Source organism: Erythrolamprus reginae, chromosome Z (genome assembly GCF_031021105.1).
Source record: "Erythrolamprus reginae isolate rEryReg1 chromosome Z, rEryReg1.hap1, whole genome shotgun sequence".
NCBI lineage: Eukaryota > Metazoa > Chordata > Lepidosauria > Squamata > Dipsadidae > Erythrolamprus > Erythrolamprus reginae.
The window spans coordinates 27,701,921-27,724,534 of NC_091963.1; the positions used below are offsets into that span (position 1 = coordinate 27,701,921).

The 22,614-nt window shown below is 37.0% G+C and overlaps 1 protein-coding gene across 1 annotated transcript in view; it reads left to right on the forward strand.

The window, feature by feature from the left end:
* ABCB1 (ATP binding cassette subfamily B member 1) overlaps positions 1 to 22,614 on the forward strand; it is a 68,168-nt gene that overhangs the window by 12,542 nt on the left and 33,012 nt on the right. Inside the window, exons 8-14 of the mRNA XM_070727439.1 lie at positions 2,329 to 2,453; positions 4,133 to 4,304; positions 10,499 to 10,612; positions 12,463 to 12,573; positions 16,170 to 16,295; positions 17,838 to 18,041; positions 21,430 to 21,600. Of these exons, the coding sequence (XP_070583540.1) occupies positions 2,329 to 2,453; positions 4,133 to 4,304; positions 10,499 to 10,612; positions 12,463 to 12,573; positions 16,170 to 16,295; positions 17,838 to 18,041; positions 21,430 to 21,600 (1,023 nt within the window). The remainder of the gene's footprint in view (positions 1 to 2,328; positions 2,454 to 4,132; positions 4,305 to 10,498; positions 10,613 to 12,462; positions 12,574 to 16,169; positions 16,296 to 17,837; positions 18,042 to 21,429; positions 21,601 to 22,614) is intronic.

Genomic DNA, 22,614 nt, shown 5'->3' on the forward strand with positions numbered 1-22,614 from the left:
TTGGTCTCTGATTGATTAGTTTTGGTTTCAGATCAGTATACAGTGATCCCTCGATTATCGCGAGGGTTCCGTTCCAAGACCCCTCGCGATAATCGATTTTTCGCGATGTAGGGTTGCGGAAGTAAAAACACCATCTGCGCATGCGTGCCCTTTTTCCATGGCCGCGCATGCGCAGATGGTGGAGTTTGCATGGGTGGTGGGGAAACCCGGATCTTCGTCTGCTCGCTGCTGCTGCGGCCGCCCAGCAGCTGATCTGCTTGGTGGCAGCAGCGAGGAGCCGAATCGGGCTTTCCCCTTTGCGTGGGCGGTGGGGAAACCCCGATCTTCGTCCGCTCGCTGCTGCTGCTGCGGCCGCCCAGCAGCTGATCTGCTCTTGCCACCCAGCAAAGTGGATATAAACGAGGCTGCGAAATCAGCATCTTGTGATGTGGCTTAAATGGAGCCTGAGTTGCACAACTCGTCTTCTCTCCGCCGCCGCCCCCTCCTTCTTTTTCTGGAAGCACAAAGAGCTCATCATCTCCTTCCCGGTTCCACCCCCGCTCGGTATTGTGCAACCCCCGCGAATACAGCTGGCAGTTCTGCTGGAAAACGCAGACCCGACGAAGAGGACGAACGCGCCTTCCTCTTGGGGTGTTTTCCCCCCACGTTGGAAAGGAAGTGACGTCCGCCCAGGGTTCCCGGAAGCGCCTCGCTTCTGTATGCAGCGAGCAGACGAAGATCGGGGTTTCCCCGCCGCCCACGCAAAGGGGAAAGCCCGGCTCCTCGCTGATGCCCCCGCTCGCCCGCCTGCCCGCCCACCGCCTGCCGCCCGCCAGCAAGAGGGGGAGAGATAGAGAAAGAGAGAGAAGGAAAGAAAGAGATGAGAGAGGGAGGAAGAGAGTGTGAGAGAGGAAGAAGCAAGATAGAGAAAGAGAGAGAGAAAGGAAGATGAGAAAGGAAGGAAGAGAGTGACGTCATCGGGTGGGAAAAATCGCGATATAGCGTTTCGCGAAGATCGAGATCGCGAAAATCGAGGGATCACTGTATTTTAATCTAAAACTGTACTGAATTTTCCTGAATAGTGCCTTGACAATATATCAAGCTTATTTGTGGGTGGCACACATAAAAAAGGAGTATAATTTGGTTACTCAGTCAAGATTGACATCTTCACTTTTTAGACCCCTTTGTGAAATTCCATGTAAGTTGTGGTCAGTACTCATGTGTTCACACAAGAAAATGCACACACCCAGCATAACTGTCCTACAAGAGATCAGTGGGATGTCCCTAGAAGGAAGCTTTTTTAAAAAAAAAACCGTACGGAGTAGGATTTACAGGATTACATTTCTGTACTCAACATTTCTGACTTTACAAATGAAGATAATATTCAGTCTGTATCTGCCTTTGAAAGTGTCCTACTGTATGTCCTTTAAGACAGAGCTTTTTCACGCTTGAGAAAAACTACTCTGCTTATTTACATATTTTGAGGATTATTTTGGGAAATCTCAGCTGTTTAAACATTATCCCCTTTCTTCTAAATCATTCTCTCCTACAGTCAAGGCAATGTGGTCTCTTTGCCTGCTTCCTCATCCTCCAGATCCTTCCTTGTACTTTGCCATTTCCATTTCAGCAGTCAGTTTTCAATATAATTCCATTGCAGTCTGTGATTGTATATGGCCACTTTAGAAGCCAAAGGCAGTTCAGTGGGAAAGTGAAATACAGTACAATGAAAAAGTTTGCCTGGTGATATAAAACTCCTCTAAAGGACTCTCTGAGTCTCCGGAGAGCGGCGACATAAAAATTTAATAAATGAATGAATGAATGAATGAATGAATGAATGAATGAATGAATGAATGAATGAATGAATGAAGATGATAATAAATAAATAAATAAATAAATAAATAAATAAATAAATAAATAAGATGGAGATTGTTGATAGCTGTCTAGAATTTGGCTACCTACAAAATAAAGTTAGAGTAGGCATCTTGGGTTTCCCAAAACAGGCTGAGGAATTCTCTGCAAAATCTAGATACTAGGCACATGGACATTGCGCAACGTGCTTATATTCTTTAAAAATCAAAAGCAATGGAGAAATGTCAGAACTTATTAAGAAGAAGGGGGGAAAGGGGGGAAAGAGCAAGGTTTGGCCATGGAAAGGGGAACAAAGATGGAGCAGGTAGAAATTATTTGATTTTAAGAAGAAACTTATGGTAGATTTTTTTTTATATATATAGGCAGCGTCTAAGCTCCAATGTTTCACTAGAGATATTCATGTAAAAAAATGAAGCTGGTATTAGAGTTCATAAAAGTTTGCTTTAAATGGAAAAGTCAAAACTTTTTTCTTTTGCACAGATCCTTTCTGCATTCACTAATCAGGAACTTGCTGCATACGCAAAAGCTGGGTCAGTTGCTGAGGAGGTCCTAGGCTCTATCAGAACAGTGATAGCTTTTGGAGGACAGAAGAAAGAAATTGAAAGGTCAGGAAAATGTGTTAATTTTACACAGAATCTCTAGGGCTGCCCACATATCTGGCTAATTATTTGACTCCTCCAAAAGCACGTAAGTGATAGGCCAGCAGCATTCATCACTAGATTCTTCCATCGTTATTTATAAGAGCTGATCTAAATTTTAGTCTTGTCAAAATATTGCTGTTCCAAATCACTTGGACTACAGTTCCTATTGTCTTCAACCAACAGCAGTGGTGGGTTCAGGCAGGTTCTAAGAACTGGTAGTGCAGGTGGTGAACGCTCCGCCCACTCACCCAGGATGCTCCACCCACTAACCTGGGATGCTTCTGTCAACCGCTCCAAACTTGACTGCAAAAAATACGACTTCAGCAACAGAGTAATCAACACCTGGAATGCACTACCTGATTCTGTGGTTTCTACTCCTAATCCCAAAACCTTTAGCCTTAGACTATCTACAATTGACCTCTCCCCCTTTCTAAGAGGTCTGTAAGGGGCGTGCGTAAGCGCACCACTGTGCCTACCGTCCTTGTCCTTGTCCTATTGTCTTCTTTTGTTACTTTTTATCATTACTTATCTAATGTTTTATTTGTACAAATTACCACTCTATAATTGTTTGACAAAATAAATAAATAAAACATGTGCAGAAGTGTTCCGTGTACAACCATGCACATGAACTTACTACTGACTGGCAGGAAATTGAAATTAAAAACTATTGTAAAATGGCAAATTTGGGGACTTTCTGCTTGCTTCTCAGTGATGCTGTACAGTTGAAATAGAGTACGGTACTCTACAGACTAATTCTGATTCTTTTTTTTGTTTTGTTTTGATTCCTCTCTTCCATTCATATAGGACTTGCAGTAGCTTTCCAGTGTAAATCTCAAGAGTTTGTGATTAAAAAAGAAAATTAAATGTCTTTGAGTATGATTTGTGCACATAAACAAGCTGCTACTTAAAGGACACCATAGCTACAAGTGGGAGAGAATCACGGAATAATTATAATTAATTTTGGCCAAAATTGAATAATGTAATACTTTTGTTGCCAAAAAGACTGATAGATAACTTAAAAATTACATGGATTTGTACATGTGCATTGTAAAGTTGTTTTCATACCATAAAGACCGAGCTTTGGAAATTACTTATTATTAATTTAACTTAGCAATAGCACTTAAGACTTTAATACCGCTCTCCAGTGCTTTACAGCACTCTATGAGCAGTTTACAAAGGTAAGCATATTGCCCCCAACAATCTGGTTCCTCATTTTACTGACCTCAGAAGGATGGAATACTGAGCAATCTTGAGACAGTCAAGATCAAACTCCTGGCAGTGGGCAGAGTTAGTCTGCAATGCTGCATTCTAACCACTGTGCCACCACAGCTCCTAGAACTTCACCATTTGGTCAGTTCAAACTAAATTCTTTATTTAACATAGATATTATTATATTTATTAAATAAATAAATGTTACTTGTTCTTTTTTCCTTGAGTAAATAACAAATGGTTGTAATGATTAATTTTATACAAAATGTTTTTCTAGGATTATGATAAGCAAAACACATGAGTATATATTTTCTATTTTTGTTATTAGTTGCGAAGTCTTAAGCAACATCAATAACTATAGGCAATGTAATAGAAAATTATTTTTGTGTCAAATGCAATTATATAATATATTGAGTTTGCTGTTTTTCTTTCAGATATCAAAAAAATTTAGAAGATGCTAAAAATATTGGGATAAGGAAGGCTATGAGTACCAGCATTTCGCTTGGAGTTGCTTTCTTATTTATTTATGCTTCCTATGCATTGGCTTTTTGGTATGGAACAACATTGATAATATACGAAGGATACAATATTGGAGGAGTCCTAACAGTAAGTGTTGGCAATTAGCTGTACAATTTTATTTTGCAAAAATAAAAGTACATAAAATTAATAAATAAGTACAGTGTTCCCTCAATTTTCGCGGGTTCAAACTTCGCGAAAAGCCTATACCACGGTTTTTCAAAAATATTAATTAAAAAATACTTTGCGGTTTTTTCCACTATACCACGGTTTTTCCTGCCTGATGACATCATATGTCATCGCCAAACTTTCGTCCGCCTTTAATAAAAAAAATATTAAATAAACTTTAATAAATAAACATGGTGAGTAATAATCTAAATGGTTGCTAAGGGAATTGGAAATTTTAATTTAAGGGTTTAAAGTGTTAAGGGAAGGCTTGTGACACTGTTCATAGCCAAAAATAGTGTATTTACTTCCGCATCTCTACTTCGCGGAAATTCGACTTTCGCAGGCGGTCTCAGAACGCATCCCCCGCGAAAATCGAGGGAACACTGTAATTTCCAAAGCTCGGTCTTTATGGTATGAAAACAACTTTACAATGCACATGTACAAATCCATGTAATTTTTAATTAGTTAGAGCTTTGTTTGATCTTGAAAAGCTAAACATGTTAAGAGATCACCACAAAGTCCTAGGGCAATAAGTAGGAACAGAAAGGTCAAATGGTATCTTGGAAGAAAGCAATTGAAACCCATATCTTAGCTATTGCTAAGAAAAGTTTGTGAAGTTGAAGTTAACTTGAAGGAGAGTGCACTGTCATGAGAGATAGCTATCAACTTCCTGTCTCAGATGGATGTCCCTCAGTGAAGGGCTGCATAAATTTTTACTACCACACTGTGGGTGTGGCTTATTTTTGGGTGTGGCTTCCCAGCCATGTGACCAGGTGGGAGTGGCTTGATGATCATATGACTGGGGAGTGGCTTAAAGTTCATGTGACTGGCTTAAAAGTGGCCAACTTGATGTCATTCACATCAAGGGTTTGGGTTAGGATGCCTGGCCTCTCCTCACCTCAAAGTGATACAATTTCCCTATCTATTTATTATTACTGAACATCCAAAATATACTATTTAATTCTATGTTATATGCCATATGTGCAAATACATATTACACACAGGCACACAAAAATAAACATTATCTATTATATAAACTGTATGTGTATGTACACACGCACACACATACACACACACACAGCTATTCTAAAATTATACAACCTCATTTACTACGATAGAAAAAACATACCCAGAGCCCAGAAGGGAAAAAAAGAAAAAAATTCAAAAATTTTCAACCAGTTCTGGATACCTGATCAAAAATTTCTACTGGTTCTGTGTACCTGACTCTACCCATAGGAGCCCATCACCGGTATCCTGGAAATACCATCTTAATAGCAAAGGAGATAAATTTCTTCTTGATTTGAACCATTAGAGTAGCACTTCCGGTCACCCCTTTGCTCCCTCTGCTAGCTGTTTATTCGAATAACTTATGCAAGACCCTTGCTTCATTTTATGTCATAACAAAGCTACTTTGGCAAGGCTGGATTTCCCTTTAAGAATGCACTTTTGATTCTGTTTATTTTCTGTTTCTGCTTCTTCCATTGTATTCTTTGTAGCAAGTTCTGCTGGTAACCGAAGTGTTCATTGGATTGTAGTTATCCTTAATCTCCCTGCCTTTTCCTTAACATTCCACTTCAATTCCCATTAGCCCAGGCTGCCACTGAAATATGCCTTAGCACATGTACTAGCTTCCTTTCATTGTGCAGCTCAGCATGTTTATTTGTCCAGTTTCCACAATCATTCACGTGGTTAGGTTAGGACAGTTGAAGACAAATAAAGCTGTATATTATTGTTTGGCGAGGCACTTCATATTTTTGTGCCTTGAAACCATCCCAAATGTCTGTTTAAGTTTATAGTATATTTATAGAGCATGTTTTCTTTTTGCTTGCCAAGTATTAGAGGCAATTGTCATTCTTAAATAGGAAAGGCCTGAGATGTGAGACATATTTTGCTGGTAGATTTTCTGAACTAGGAGGCTTTTAAGGTGATTTTATTTATTTTAGTTTTATTTAGTTAGTTAGTTTGTCAAACATATAGGAGATAACAGCCATAAGTATAAACAGCTACTGTATAAGTATAAAGTTCTATCAACATGATCACAGGAAATGAGTACTAATAAGTGTATAAGACAGTAGGCACCCTGGCGGGCTTATGCATGCCCCCTGACAGACCTCTTAGGAATGGAGTGAGGTCCACGGTAGATAGTTTAAGATTAAGGCTATGGAGGTTTGAGGATGTAACAGCAGAGTCAGATAGTGCATTCCAGGCATTGATCAATCTGTTGCTGAAGTCGTATTTTCTGAAATCGTGTTTAGAGTGTTTTACTTTTAGTTTGTATCTATTGTTTCCCCATGCATTATTGCAGTTGAAGCAGAAGTAGTCATTGACAAGTAGGACGATGTAGAGGAAATTGTACTATGCTTAGGTCAGACCTTAGGTGGCATAGTTCTAGTCTAAGCCCAAACTTTCAAGCCTGGTGGCATAAGGTATTCCATTCTGTGCAGAGGAATGGAGTGTTCCTCTTAGAAACATAGAAACATAGAAGTCTGACGGCAGAAAAAGACCTCATGGTCCATCTAGTCTGCCCTTATACTATTTTCTGTATTTTATCTTAGGATGGATATATGTTTATCCCAGGCATGTTTAAATTCAGTTACTGTGGATTTATCTACCACATCTGCTGGAAATTTGTTCCAAGGATCTACTACTCTTTCAGTAAAATAATATTTTCTCATGTTGCTTTTGATCTTTCCCCCAACTAACTTCAGATTGTGACCCCTTGTTCTTGTGTTCACTTTCCTATTAAAAACACTTCCCTCCTGGACCTTATTTAACCCTTTAATATATTTAAATGTTTCGATCATGTCCCCCCTTTTCCTTCTGTCCTCCAGACTATACAGATTGAGTTCATTAAGTCTTTCCTGATACGTTTTATGCTTAAGACCTTCCACCATTCTTGTAGCCTGTCTTTGGACCCGTTCAATTTTGTCAATATCTTTTTGTAGGTGAGGTCTCCAGAACTGAACACAGTATTCCAAATGTGGTCTCACCAGCATTCTATATAGCGGGATCATAATCTCCCTCTTCCTGCTTGTTATACCTCTAGCTATGCAGCCAAGCATCCTACTTGCTTTCCCTACCGCCTGACTGCACTGTTCACCCATTTTGAGACTGTCAGAAATCATTACCCCTAAATCCCTCTTGTGATATACTTCTGGACCCGCTCAATTGTATTAATGTCCGATATACAGTGCAGATTCCAGGCAGATGAGCTGTATTTGAGAATTGGTCTGGCAAATGTTTTGTATGCCCTGATTAGCAATGCAATATTACCAGAGAAGAAGGTTCACAAAATTAGGTTAACAACTCTTAATGCCTTTTTTGAAATGCTGTTACAGTGAGCTCTGGGGCTTAAATTGTTTGAGAAAGGCCCTTGACAGATTTAGAGTTGTCTACCAGGTCATATCCACCCAGCTTGTATTTGGTGTTATGGTTTTTGTTTCCAATGTGTAGGGCAGAGCATTTGTTGGTTTAGATTTGGAATTTCCATTTGTTTGACCATTCAGACACATAGTCAAGATAGCTTTGTAGGGCAGCAGTATTGTTGGTGGATTTGAATAGTTTTCCGTCATCAGCGAACAGGACGCAGTTGCTTATAATATGATCACAAAGGTCATTTCTGTAAAGCAGAAAGAGTGTAGGTCCTAAAATGCTGCCTTGGGAAATACTGCTGTTAACTGGTGCATGGTTTGATAAGTGATCCTTATTTTGACTACTTATTGCCTCTTTGAAAGGAACACAGCTATCCACTTGTACAGTGATCCGGAAATGCCATAAGAGCTCAGTTTTAACAGTAATTTGTCATATGCAACTGAATCAAAGGCTTTGCAGAATGTAAATTGGATCTATTGCTTTACCCTGATTGAGTTGTGTGGTCCAAATGTTTCTGCAGTGTAAGATTGCAGATTACAGAATAAATTTTTCCTAAAACAAAACTGTTTGTTAGAGAGTAGGTTGTTTGTCTCTAGGTGGAGGATAATGGATTGGTTTATAATTGATTCCATGGCTTTGCAGGTACCGCAACCCAGAGAGATTGGTCTGTAATTTTCAACTAGGCTTGGGGTCTCCATTTTTGAAGATAGGAATGACCATGGCTAATGACCATAGGTCAGGCAAGGAGCTGGTTCTGAAGGATATCTTATAGATCGTGGTTAGAGGTTTGGCTATAGTAGGCACATAATCTATCAGGTCCAAAAGATAGAGATGATTTTATGTTGCACAGTGCCTTTTCAACATTATCTTCTGTAAAGTCAATATGTAGCAGATCATTGCAACTAGTTGTGGCACTACTAGGAAATGAACACGAGTCATTGCTGTTGACAAAGATTGAACTGAAAAACATGTTGAAAAAAAATGGCCTTAATGGCATCATCATTATAGTCTACCCCATTAGGCTCTTTTAGTGGTGGGATGGCTTTCTATTCTTTAAGTTTGGCGTTTACGAAATTATAGAAGGTGCAGGTAGATTTCATGTGTAACAGCTTTTCCTCTTGTTTGCAGTGGTAATTGGTTCATTCTGCTTCTATCTGGTGGCATAAGATTTTGTAGTGGCTTTTAAAGTTAGCTAGATAGCCAGTTTTGTTTTTTTGCCAGAGATATGTTTTTATTGGAGCTTCCTTATTGTTATGGGTAATTTGATTATTTTAAGTTTGGGAGTTACTAATGATATGTATAGCTTAATGATTCTTTTGAGTTTGAGCAGAAAATAATGGTCTTCAGCAGTCTTCAGCCAGTGAACAGAATGTGCCAATCAAGAGATGAGAAATCAGCAGCTATTTATTGCAACATTGGCAATATGAAGGCATGTGAATATGAGGAGTTTGTAGACTTTTTAAAAGATTGTTGTAAAGATTTAAAGAGAGAGTTTTTTGGAGTTTGAGATGGAATTAGGAAACAACTAGAGAAAGTACTGGATAACAATATGGGTCCTGACAAGGATAACAATAAGGACGATAGTAAGGATTCTGAAAACATGATGGCAAGAAATACAAAACAAAGCAGTGTAGAGGAGAAGAAATCTGAAGAGGAAGAGCTGGTGGGAGAAGACACAGAGAATTATAGAGATAAAAGCAAATAAGATTTTGTAAATGGGCAGACCAATGGTTATATTGTATTTTATGATAGTTATACTGGGGTAAACAGTGATAAGAAAAGAGTAGGCCAAGGACAGAGATATTAGATATGGCAAACTAAAAAGGAAGAAGACAATAGGGGGAAGGAATTAAGCAGAACTCAAGTAAAATTCACACAATTAGCATATGCAAAGAGGAAAAAATAAGTTTGGCTTACCTTGAAGAGCTGACATTATAACATAGATGTACTGTATCTACTTTGTATTATTTCCCAAACCTCAGTCCCTTTCCTAAAATTATTACTGTCTTTTCCAGCTTTGTAGGAATTGTTTAAGTCCTCAAATCTCCAAATGATGTGTTAAAATCACATTACCATCTATTTTTGATCTTGTGTGTGTCTTTACCTATTTAAAAATGTTGGCAGTATTTGGTCCCCCTCCTGTCTATTGTGTCAACTGAAAACATTGACTTAAATCCAAAGACCAGACTAGTTTGCATTATTACACATCATTCTGTTTTAGCTTGTATTTAACTATATATATTAGTTTACTTTTATTTCTTTATTTTTGTGCATTACAGTCTCTTTCTTGGTTTTTATTTTACTTGTGAACCACCCAGAGTCGGGAGTCAGGACAGTCCATCAATCAATCAATCAATCAATCAATCAATCAATACTAAAAATAATAAATAAATAAATAAATAAATATTGCAATTTAAAAACTCATATTGACTCTTTAAAATCTTAGTTTGATAGTGCAGAGGATTAGAATTTGGTTAGACTATTTTAATATCATCTCAGTGAAAATGACGATATATTTCCTACAATGCAAATTTTGAAATGGTTGCTTATACCGTTACATTTGCATGCCGAATGAAGTTATTCAAACATTATATTGAGAATATTAATTGGCAAACATCATTGTTTCCTCCGGTAGACATTGTTTGCTTGCTGAACTTCAGCCAATCATTTTTATACTGCAAATTATGGAAACTGTACAGCTGATAATGGATGTTTCTTTTTGTTCTGAAACACTTTCTGTGTAGGTCTTCTTTGCTGTTCTCATTGGAGCATTCAGTATTGGCCAAGTCTCTCCAAACCTATCAGCGTTTGCCACTGCCAGAGGAGCTGCATATGCAATATACAATATCATAGACAGTGTAAGTATCCCTTTTTGAACTATGCCTATAAATGAAAGGAGCCAAAGAGTTAGAGATCTGTTAAACATTCTAATCATCATTGGTGAAAACCAGGTGACAAGGCCACTCGATCCCTATGTTGTGGGAGCTTAGACTCGTAATGTTCCCACAAATGGTTCAGGTCCAACTCCTCTTGAATTCCCTTACTTGGCATCAATTTAGTATTGAGATCCTTTTTTAAAATAAATAAAAACAACAATACAACTCCACAAAACCTTTGGGACACAACAAAGGCATATATACGGGGGTTAACAATTTCTTATACGGGAAAAAAGAATAAAGAGAAAAAGATGCAATATCAAAAACTAGAAGATGAATTTAAAAAATTAGATTTAGAAATGCAACAAAATGAACATGATGATAAAGTCAAAAACCAGAGGGATCTAATAAAACATAAAATAAGGTTGATAGAACAAGAACAAATAGCTGAAAAAATAAAAAGAGCAAAGCAAGAATATTTTGAGCATGCAAACAAACCAGGAAGATGGTTAGCTTACAGATTTAGGAAAGAAAGTTCGTAATATTCTAGGGTATTTATAATTGTTCTCAAGTTATTTTTAATTTGTCTACCTGGTAGGAATCCATTCTGGTCTTCATGTATTATTTCATTTATAATGTTTTTAAACCTAGAGGTAATTACTGATATAAAAAATTTATAATCTATGTTCAATAGTGAAATCGGTCAGATTTGTTTTTCAAATCGATGCAAACTTAAGATACTTCTTCAAATCTAGCCCTTGCAAATATTATTAATTGACTCTTTCTGATTTTTATTGAATAGCCATGCAAGTTTAATAATAAAACTAACAGTAACAGTAGAAGCTAAAAGTCTGTATGTAAATGATCAGAATATAGGAATAGTACAGTGTACAATTAACAACAAAGAAAGTAACATTAAATCAATCTTTGTACTTACTGTGTAAATGGTTAATGTAGATAGGTTAATGTAGATGTGATAACTGAATGACCCCAACAAGCATAGTTAAAGAATAACATAAAAGTCAGTAAGAGATTGCCTAGGAAACCCAAAACAGAATTTAAAACAGGTATAGAGCGACATGAAGGAGAAAAAAAATGTCAATTTATTTTGAGTATATTTTAATGAGAACTTTTCTCTGTTTCTATGACCTAATCCAAGAGATAGTCCATGAAATTATTTGAAAAGGGAAATGTAGTTTCTAATTATCTAAATTGCTGTAAACAAAGATGTAAGTTCATACATTAAAATAATTCAAAGTATATCTAATTATAGTTTTGACTAGAATAAGAAATGTTGCTTACAGTGAGTAGATTCAGACATTATGTTAAGTTAAAACCAAACTTTGATACTGTGGCAAAGCACTGATTTCATCAATAAAGCTGCCCCGAGTCTTCAGAGAAGGACAACATACAATTATTATTATTATTATTATTATTATTATTATTATTATTATTATTATTATTATTATTACTGTATTATTATTAATAATAATAATAATAATAATATAGATATCCTCTAGATGTGCATACATCTCAGATCTTCCTGACCAGCATGAGTCCTCGGAAAGGGCTTGTATACAAATCCAATAAACAAATAAATAAACTTTCCTGTAAGTCTGGAACTTGAAGGTCACAGATCTAGATAGTACACAGGTTGGGCAAGATTGTATGTAATGTGCTGTGTCGAACCAATTATGGCTATTTATGTAAAAATAGCAAATCCTATAGGTAAACTTTCAAGTTACACAACTTGCATGCAACATTTTCTCTTGTTTTCAATCAGCAAATGAATGAAACTATTTGGATTTAATTTGTTATTTCCTTTTATGTAGGAACCACAAATTGATATTTATTCAGAAAGTGGCTTTAAACCTGACAAAATTACAGGAAATCTCAATTTCCAAGATGTATATTTTAATTATCCAGCAAGGCCAGATGTAAAGGTACTTTTTACTACTATCATTTACACTATAGCTAATCGGTTTCAAATGTTAAACAAAGATCTCAGCACTGCATACAGCTTTATTTAGAACTGGCAAAGGAATAGGAAGTGGTTATGTATTAAGCTGATTCTACAAAGACTTCATAGCATAAACACCATATTATGGCTTTAAATTATATTTTCCTATACTGTATTTATATTATTATTATTATTATTATTATTATTATTATTATTATATTATTATTATATATTATTATTATTATTATATTATTATTATTATATAATATTATTCTTTCTACTAAATCTGCACTTCTAGTCTACTAGTTTTTCTCATCATTCCTTTCACCCATTTCCTCCCATGTTGACTGTATGACTAATTGTTGCTTATATCCTAAGATTTTTATTAATATTGCTTCTTCATTGCTTATTTGACCCTTATGACAATCATTAAGTGTTGTACCACATGATTCTTGACAAATGTATATTTTATTTTATGTACGCTGAGAGCATATGCACCAAGACAAATTCCTTGTGTGTCCAATCACACTTGGCCAATAAAATTCTATTCTATTCTATTCTATTCTTTTCTATAGGTTCCTTCCAAATGGGCAGGAGTCACATTTGAATTTTCAATCACTATGAAAATTCTATGAGTTGCAGTTCCCTTCTTTTTTCTTTTTTCTTTTTTTACATTTAACTTTTTTATTACCATAGTTTGTTTAAAATACAAAGGAAAAAAGCATTAAAAAGTAAAGAGGGGGAGGGGAAAAGAAGGGATATAGTATAATGGGAGAAAAAGAAAGAAAAAGGCACCAACCTATGACTGTGTTTAGGAAAGCAGAATTTAACAACTTTAACAACTACAACATTTTGCTTTTACACAACAGTATGTACAAGCCATTTCTATAACAATAAGTCTGTCCAGTTTACAAAAACAAAATTAAAATTTCTTTCCCCCCCAGTAATTTAAAAATAGCGAAAAAAATAAATATATCCTCTTCTCTACATAAAAGAATCAATTTAACCATCTCAGTTTCTCTTTCTGTGAAGGATAACGTATCATTCATTCTCATATTTTCAAATCTAGTCAACAATATTTTACAAACTGTGGAATATTATTCAATATTATTTAAAGAACCTGAGGACATGTGTTTAGGTACATACTCATTTTATACATACAAAACTAATTTAAAGCTTTATATCAGTACATACATTAAACTTTTAGAAGTCCATCCTAATTAAATAAATTTAGGTCACTTCTTCCAGCTTATCTTTATAGCATAGAGTCTTTTGCTTCTAAGGAGAGTCTATCATAGTGATGGTGAAACTTTTCGGCACCAAATGCCGAAAAGGAAGCGCACACATGCTAGTCAACCACACAACCCAGAAGAGGAGCTGCAAAAGGGGGCATGTGTGCATGTGTGCACACACCAGGAAATTACTTTCCAATGCACCCATGTGCACCAGATACCTAGTTTTCCAGTTATTCTCTGGTATGCATGCATGCGCGATGATCAGCTGGCCAACACATATGCCTACACAGGAAAACTTTCCAATTTCCAGTGCTGCCATGCTGGAGAGGTCAACTTATTGATGTGCATGCATGTGCGCCAAAAACCCAGAAGATGAATGGGCAATGCTGCATGTGCCAGGCAAAATGGTTCCATGTGCCACTTCACAGGTCACTTTTCTTGACAAAGTTCTCAGCTTTATTTATATCTATGGAAAAAAAACTCCCAAAATTGTTCTGTTAGACAATATAAATTAGTCTGAAACAAATTTTCCCAGATTAAAATTTACTTCAGTAAGATGGCTACCATATCCCTTTTCCTCAAAAAATTATCTACCTTGTTAGTATCCATAAAGCAATAGTCCCAAACCTGACCTCCTAAGAATTGTGAATTTATTTGATACTCTTACTTTAGTTGCACTCGCTCTATCGCAAGAAGAACTGATGTCATATTTATATTCTGAAATTACACTTAGATTATTTGCATTATCCAATATTTGTAAAATTGACACAGTCGGGTGATAATTTTCTACACTTAGTTGTGTCTCTTATTTTATTTTAAAATCCTCTGTGTAATTAGTATATTTTGACAGATTCATGAAATGACCAATCTTCTCTAATGACTGGTCAAGAATCTCAGAATTAGGCATCCTGGTAGCTTCCTCTAGTAGTTGAAGACTTTTGTTTGTTTGTTTGTTTTTCTTTTTTCTGGCCAGAGTCCTTAAAAATTAGCAGATTTTAACCACCCACAACAAAACAATACAGAGAAATTAATTATTTTAAAAGTAGTAGATTAAAATTATAATTTTAATCCTTATATTTCAAGAGAAAGAATACTCCCTGCTCCTTATTTTGACTATCTCTAGCAATCTTCTCCCTGCGTTTAATAGTAAAAAAGAAGTCTCAAAAATTGTGTTAAAAACTTCAAAAAGGAGTATTAATCTGTAACTAAGGGGAACATCTTTTAGCTTGTAAAGGAAATAATCGCATAAATTGTTTAAGAAATGAAGAGCGCAGCTTATTGTCCATTGGAAAAATAAATTCCAGAATGGCTGTTTTATCCAACAACGATGTGATTTCGACCCCATCTCCTAGTTTCAGTTCACCAGTTGTTCTGGAAGCCTTCTTCTAAAACTGCTTGCAGCCTGTGGCTTTTATTGAAGGATCTTAAGGGATAATTCTGAGACTTTCCTTAACCTCAGATAGTCAAGTATACAAAAGGAAGCCTGTTCTTTCTATTGTTGAGTTGGAAAAACAACAGTCCAGAAAGAAGAGATTCTTTGATCATGTTAGTTGTTGGGCATGAGTTAGTTCCAAGACCTTTGGAGACCACCATAATTGAGAAGTCTTCTGTAAAATGTGTGAAATGTTGATGTTTTGCCCTGAATGCTCACTCCTACAATTCCTTGGTTTTGTTTATTCAGGAACAAAAAACAAAATTTTCTGTAAATAAATAAATGCCAATGATTGAAGCAATAATAAATGTGACTTCAAAGTAGCTTCAAATCTTTTTTTACCAAGAGAATTTATTGAGGGTAATCTTAAATATATTTAATTTCCACGTATTATTTCTGTATGAACTAGTGTTAGGGCTGCATGAACTAAGAGACAGGTGTCAAATGCTATCATGCCACGTGACATATTATTTATTTATTATTTATTTATTCAATTTTTATGCCGCCCTTCTTCTTAGACTCAGGGCGGCTTATAACATGTTAGCAATAGCACTTTTTAACAGAGCTAGGCTATTGCCCCCAAAATCCGGGTCCTCATTTTACCCACCTTGGAAGGATGGAAGGCTGAGTCAACCTTGAGACGGTGATGAGATTTGAACCGCTGACCTTCAGATCTACAGTCAGCTTCAGTGGCCTGCAGTACAGCACTCTACCTGCTGCGCCACCCCGGCTCATATCATGACGTGACTGTGGCTGTGACTGTGGTATACATGTGACCCATCTGACCCATGGACCGCTGGTTTGATAGGCCTAGTCTGGGAACATGGATATCCCTCTGCCATTGTTTTGTAAAATAAAACATATTATGTTGTGACTTGTGATTCAGCACACTATCCTTTTTTCCTCATTCAGATATTAAAAGGTCTGAATCTGCAGATCAATAATGGACAAACAGTAGCCCTGGTTGGAAGCAGTGGTTGTGGAAAAAGTACAACTGTCCAACTGATACAAAGGTTTTATGATCCCCTGGAAGGCATGGTAAGATGTTTGAAGCCGTCTAGGATATCTGGAGAATGCTTTATATTAAATATCAGATAACTTTCCACAGGCAAGAAAAAAAACAATGTGCCTGAATGAGTACAGTACTTTAAGTCAAGCAGATGGTTCCAGCATTGGAAGCAAGACTTGGAATGATGTTAGATACTGTAATCAGAGTGCTTGATAGTGCTTGAGGCTTATTCTGTTCCCCAAATTCATAATACAGTGGTACCTCATCTTACGAACGCCTTTTCTAACGAACTTTTCAAGATACGAACCCGGTGTTTAAGATTTTTTTGCTTCTTCTTCCAAACTATTTTCACCTTACAAACCCAAGCAGCTGCTGCTGGGATGAAGGGGTTTCTTTTTTCCCCCTTTTTTGAAGAAAGAAAAGGGAGGAGCTGCTTGGAGTAGGAAACATTTTGCAGAGAACAACGTGCTTGCAAAGGAATTGAAAGGGTGTCTTTTTAAGAAAGAAAAGGGAGGAGGGAGGGGCAGCTTGGGGGAGGAAAATTTTTGCAGAGAACAACGTGCTTGCAAAGACACTGAAACGGTGTCTTTTGAAGAAAGAAAAGGGAGGGGCGCCCCCCCTTGCCTTCCTTCCCACTCACCCTTTAGCCTAGCCTTGCTTCTTCCACCCGCCTCCTTTAGCTGCTCCTCCCTGCCCTCTGTTCGCCTTCCTTCTAAAGTTTGGGATTTTCCTGAAGGATTTGCACGCATTATTTGCTTTTACATTGATTCCTATGGGAAACATTGTTTCATCTTACGAACTTTTCACCTTACGAACCTCCTCCTGGAACCAATTAAGTTCATATGATGAGGTACCACTGTATCTGGTAATTCCAGGAAGAGCAGGAGATGAGGATGAAAGAGAAGAGCTCTACGCCATTTACATTGCTGGAATAATAGCTAAATGCTTTGTGTGTCTGATCATACTTGACTAATAAAGTATAATTATTCTATTTTATTCGACTCTATTCTACTAAAGGTTTTTATACTTGGAAATCCTTAGTTTGATATGGTAACAATTTGCATGAAATGTAGAAGGAAAATGGAAAAAGTACTTTGCAAAACATATGAAAAACTTTTTTATTACAGAAAAGCCCTTCTAAACATTAACTTCAAATGTGAAATACAATATTTATCCAGAGTTCTTGGGAAATTAAGCTAAGATTAATACTAATAAGACATATTGATTCAGATAAATTAATGGATCCTAATTTTTATTGCTGATTATCTGGCCACTTTAGTTAAACATTAAATATTAAACATTGTTTCATTTTCTCGACTGCTTTAAGAGTGGCTATATCCTCAAAAGTATTTCAAATGAGAATAATAAGCATTTCTGTGAATCATCCAGTAGTCAATTTAGATAATACCAGCAGAATATTTTTCCTTTGTTCTTGAAATATTTAATTACATTCTGTAAAATAAAGGTCTTAAAAGTAGAATACAATAAAAACTATTCTAATTTTAAAATAACTCATCTAATATCACTAAGAATAGGATAAAATAAAATAATCAGTTCTTGCTTTGTTTTAGATTACCATTGATGGACAGAATATTAAGACCCTGAATTTAAGGTATCTGCGGGAAATTATTGGTGTTGTGAACCAGGAACCTGTGCTATTTGCCACATCAATTGCAGAAAACATTAGACACGGTCGTGAAAATGTCACCATGGAAGAGATGGAAAAAGCTGCCAAAGAAGCCAATGCTTATGACTTCATCATGAATTTACCTGACGTGAGAAAACATATTCATTATTGCCTTTAGTTGTTCTAATGTCGTAAGACACAGTGCTTTGTAAAGCTTTAAATTACAGGGGACATATAGGAAACATAAAGAAGTATAGCATTAACATTACAGTTTCAGCAAATATATTTATTTGTTTGTTTGTTTATTTATTTATTTGTTTGTTTGTTTATTTATTCAATTTTTATGCCGCCCTTCTCCTTAGACTCAGGGCGGCTTACAATATATTAGCAATAGCACTTTTTAACAGAGCCAGCATATTGCCCCCACAATCCGGGTCCTCATTTCACCCACCTCGGAAGGATGGAAGGCTGAGTCAACCTTGAGCCGGTGATTAGATTTGAACCGCTGACCTACAGATCTAAAGTCAGCTCCAGTGGCCTGCAGTAGAGCACTCTACCTGCTGCGCCACCCCAGCTATAACCCCAAGCTGTCTGGAAGACAGGCAGTGAAGAATTGCTGGCCTAAGACCATGTGAAACTACATGGAGCCCTTGAAAACCTTTCATAGGATAGAAATGGTAATCCAACATTTTTTCCAAAGTTTCCTGGTTCCATCAGATGATAATCACAACTGATGTAATTTCCAAGCACAATAGCTGAGACAATTAGGCACTATCAAACCAAATGAAATTCAATGGTGAAAAAAGTAAGGTTCTACATTTAGGCAAGAAAAACAAAATGCACAGGTACAGTATAAGTGATATGTTGCTCAACAGTAGTAACTGTGAGAGGGATCTTGGAGTGCTAGTGGACACCATTTAAATATGAACCAGCAGTGTGCAGCAGCTGCCAAAAAAGCCAACACAGTTCTAGACTGCAATAACAGAGGGATAGAATCAAGATCACGTGAAATGTTAATACCACTGTATAATGCCTTGGTGAGGCCAGATTTGGAATACTGCATCCAGTTTTGGTCATCGCGATGTAAAAAGGATGTTTTTTAAAATATATATATTTTTATTGGTTTTGCACATAGAGTTACATAAAACAAACATAAAACGGTGCACAGTGCATGTGCCCATCACCCGACTGACAATCCCACCACCACCACCACCAATTGCGGGGGGTTCAAATGTTTACTAGTTTATATATATATATATATATATATTTAATTTCCTTAGCTCTACTTTGCATTTGTTATTATTAAAAGAGTGATTGGAGTTTATTTTTTACATTTTCGTCACAGATTCTACTCAGCATATAACCTTTCACCTTATTCCATCGTGCCATTAGCTTCTCCAACTTATTTTCATCAAAATTGTTTAATCTTATTTCCATGATTTCAAAATGAATGTGATCCACCATGTACCAGTACCAGTTCTGTAATGTCCATTTTATAGACTCTTTCCAACCCAATACCACTACCGCTTGAGCACTTTCCAGTGCTACAGTTTTTATTTCTTTAAAATCTCTTAGTTCTCTTTGTTTAATTAACATCGCTATTTCTTTTGTAATTATCCAGTTAATATTTAGCATTTTATTTATTTCGTTCTGCACTTCCTTCCAAAGTTTCTGAACTTCAACACACTCCCAGAACATATGCATAAAAAATCCTTTCTTTTGGCAACCATGCCAACAGTTACCTTTCCCTTTCCCCTGGAAGTGTGCAAGTTGTGCTGGTGCGATGTAAAAAGGATGTTGAGACTCTAGAAAGAGCATAGAGAAGAGCAACAAAGATGATTAGGGAACTGGAGGCTAAACATATGAAGAACCATTGCAGGAAGTGGTTATGTCTAGTTCGAGGAAAAGAAGGACTAGAGGAGACATGATAGCAGTGTTCCAATATCTCAAGGGCTGCCACAAAGGACAGGGAGTCAGGCTATTCTCCAAAGCACCTGAAGGGAGGACCAGAAGAAATGGGTGAATACTAATCAAGGAGAGAAGCAACTTAGAACTAAGGAGAAAATTCCTTACAGTTAGAACAATTGATCAGTGGAACGGCTTGCCTTCGGAAATTGTGGATATTCCAACACTGGATGTTTTTAAGAAGATGTTGGATAACCATTTGTCTAAAATAGTGTAGGGTCTCCAGCCCAAGCAGGGGTTGGACTCTAAGGTGCCTTATTGTTATTATTATTAAATAAAACAAATATGTTATTACAATTAAGTTTCAGAAGAGGAATAGCTACTTTTTTTTAGCAATGCTTGGCATTGTGGTGCCACGTTGGCATATAATATATTATCGGACCAGAATATCTCCGTGACCGCCTTCTGCCGCACGAATCCCAGGTCTCACAGAGTTGGCCTTCTCTGGGTCCTGTCGACTAAACAATGTCGTTTGGCAGGTCCCAGGGGAAGAGCCTTCTCTGTGGCAGCCCCGACCCTCTGGAACCAGCTCCCTCCTGAGATTAGAACTGCCCCCACCCTCCTTGCCTTTCGTAAACTCCTTAAAACCCACCTCTGTTGTCAGGCATGGGGGAACTGATGTAACTTCCCCAGGCCTATATTGTTTATGTATGGTATGTTGTGTGCATGTTTTTTAAATTATGGGTTTTTAGTTTTAATTATTAGATTTGTATTCTACATTGTTTTTTCTATTACTGTTGTGAGCCGCCCCGAGTCTATGGAGAGGGGCGGCATACACATTTAATAACTAACTAAATAAATAAATAAATAAATGGATGGATGGATGGATGGATGGATGGATAAATAAATAAATAAATAATATGAAATGCTTCTGAGAAGTGCTCTACTCTAGTTTTCAAAATATTTTTTTAAAAATGAACTTACCAATTTCCACTATGCTCTTCCTGATGACATCATAAAAATCAATGGATATCCTGCTGGAGTTCTTCATAAGGCCGGCAGCCTAAATTCTTCTTCTCATCCCATTCAAATGGTACCCATCAATGCATTAGGCTAGTGATGGCTAACCTTTTTATCATCATGTGCCAAAAGCATGCATGTGAGACTGCACACATAATGCAATGCTTCCACAACCCCCCCCCCCATCATGTGGTCTGCCCCACTATGCATATGCGAGTGACCCCCCCCTTACCCCGTATTAGGCCTAGGAGGCCTCCCTGCAGTTTCCTGGGAGCAAATATGGGCCACAGAGAGGCACACTGCACCCCCTGCACTCAGTTTTGGGCCTCGTACCTACAGCCTTCAGCCCCCGATATTTTATAGTATTAACCATGAGGTTACTTGCATTATGGAGATAGGAAAACATTCTCTAAAATATCAATATTGTGTTCAGATTTGCTTTCTTGCTATTAAATATTGGGTGTATTTGTAGAAGAAATAGGCTGCTTCTTATTCATTGAATTGCTGCTTATGTAGTTTCAATTGAAATGTTGTACCACCCATACTGATGCTACCTTTGATGACAACTTCACTGCTGATTCTAAGTTATGTGTTTTGTTGTTGCTCTGCAGAAGTTTGAAACTGTGGTTGGTGAAAGAGGAGCACAGCTAAGTGGAGGACAGAAGCAACGGATAGCAATCGCCCGGGCTCTTGTGCGGAACCCCAAAATTTTGTTACTGGATGAGGCTACGTCTGCTTTGGATACAGAAAGTGAAGCTATCGTACAGGCAGCTTTGGATAAGGTCCTTAAAACTGAAACTGAACCTAATATACTAAAGGAATGGGCAGTGGGGGAAGCTGGTAAAGAGAAAAATCTGACTGTCAACAGCGAGTTGCAGCACTTCATTTGCCCAATGAGATCTTCCCTCTAGTGAAACTTTCTGCTAAGGGTCAGCAATATTCATTAGAAACTAAAGTTGGGCTGCAGAGGAGAAATAATGGGAAGATCAGTAAAGGGTTCTAGAACCCTTTACTCCGTTTCTGCACATGCGCAGAAGCATCCTGGGCAGGTGGACAGGGCATCTTGCTATTGGTACTACCAGTTCTTAGAACTGGGTCAAACCAGGAGTAATCCACCACTGGTGAAGATCAGGTATCCAGGACTTTTAATTTTCATTATACACTGTACCTTGACTTCACTGATACCATCTTTAAATACAGTTGACTTTAAAATTACTTGTTTGGAAGTTACATCAATAGTATTTATCTGATTTGAAGAAGTATTCATCCAAATCAGTGAATAATTCATTGTGGATATGCCCGAACACAATGAAAATATTAAACATACAGATTTGGACACCATCATATTGGGAGAAAAAATTCCAACAATTGTAGCTTAGAATTTCCAAAAGTTATGGCTGATTTTTTTTTCTCCCCAAAAAGCTCAGGAGTAAAGGTTTAACATGTTCTCTAGAGGTGGGAAATGTAAAACAGGTCAAAATCCTTGTTTAGTAAGATAATGGCAGCAAACTTAAGGCACAGATTAACACAAGTTCAACTTGTGATGACTTCATGGGCATATTCATTCAGGGTTTTTTTATTTGTGAAAAGCAGGGAAATGATCTGGCATTTTCCCCCTAGATTAATCTATAGTTCAGATATGTAATCTCCCATCCAAGTACTAATGAAATCTACCTCTGATTAGCTTCCCAAAATCATATGTTGTGTGCTATTATATATTCACAGGATAATATAATGACAAAGGTTTTGGCAGGAAAGTAATGAAGACTTAATACATGATAAAGATAGCTAACTAT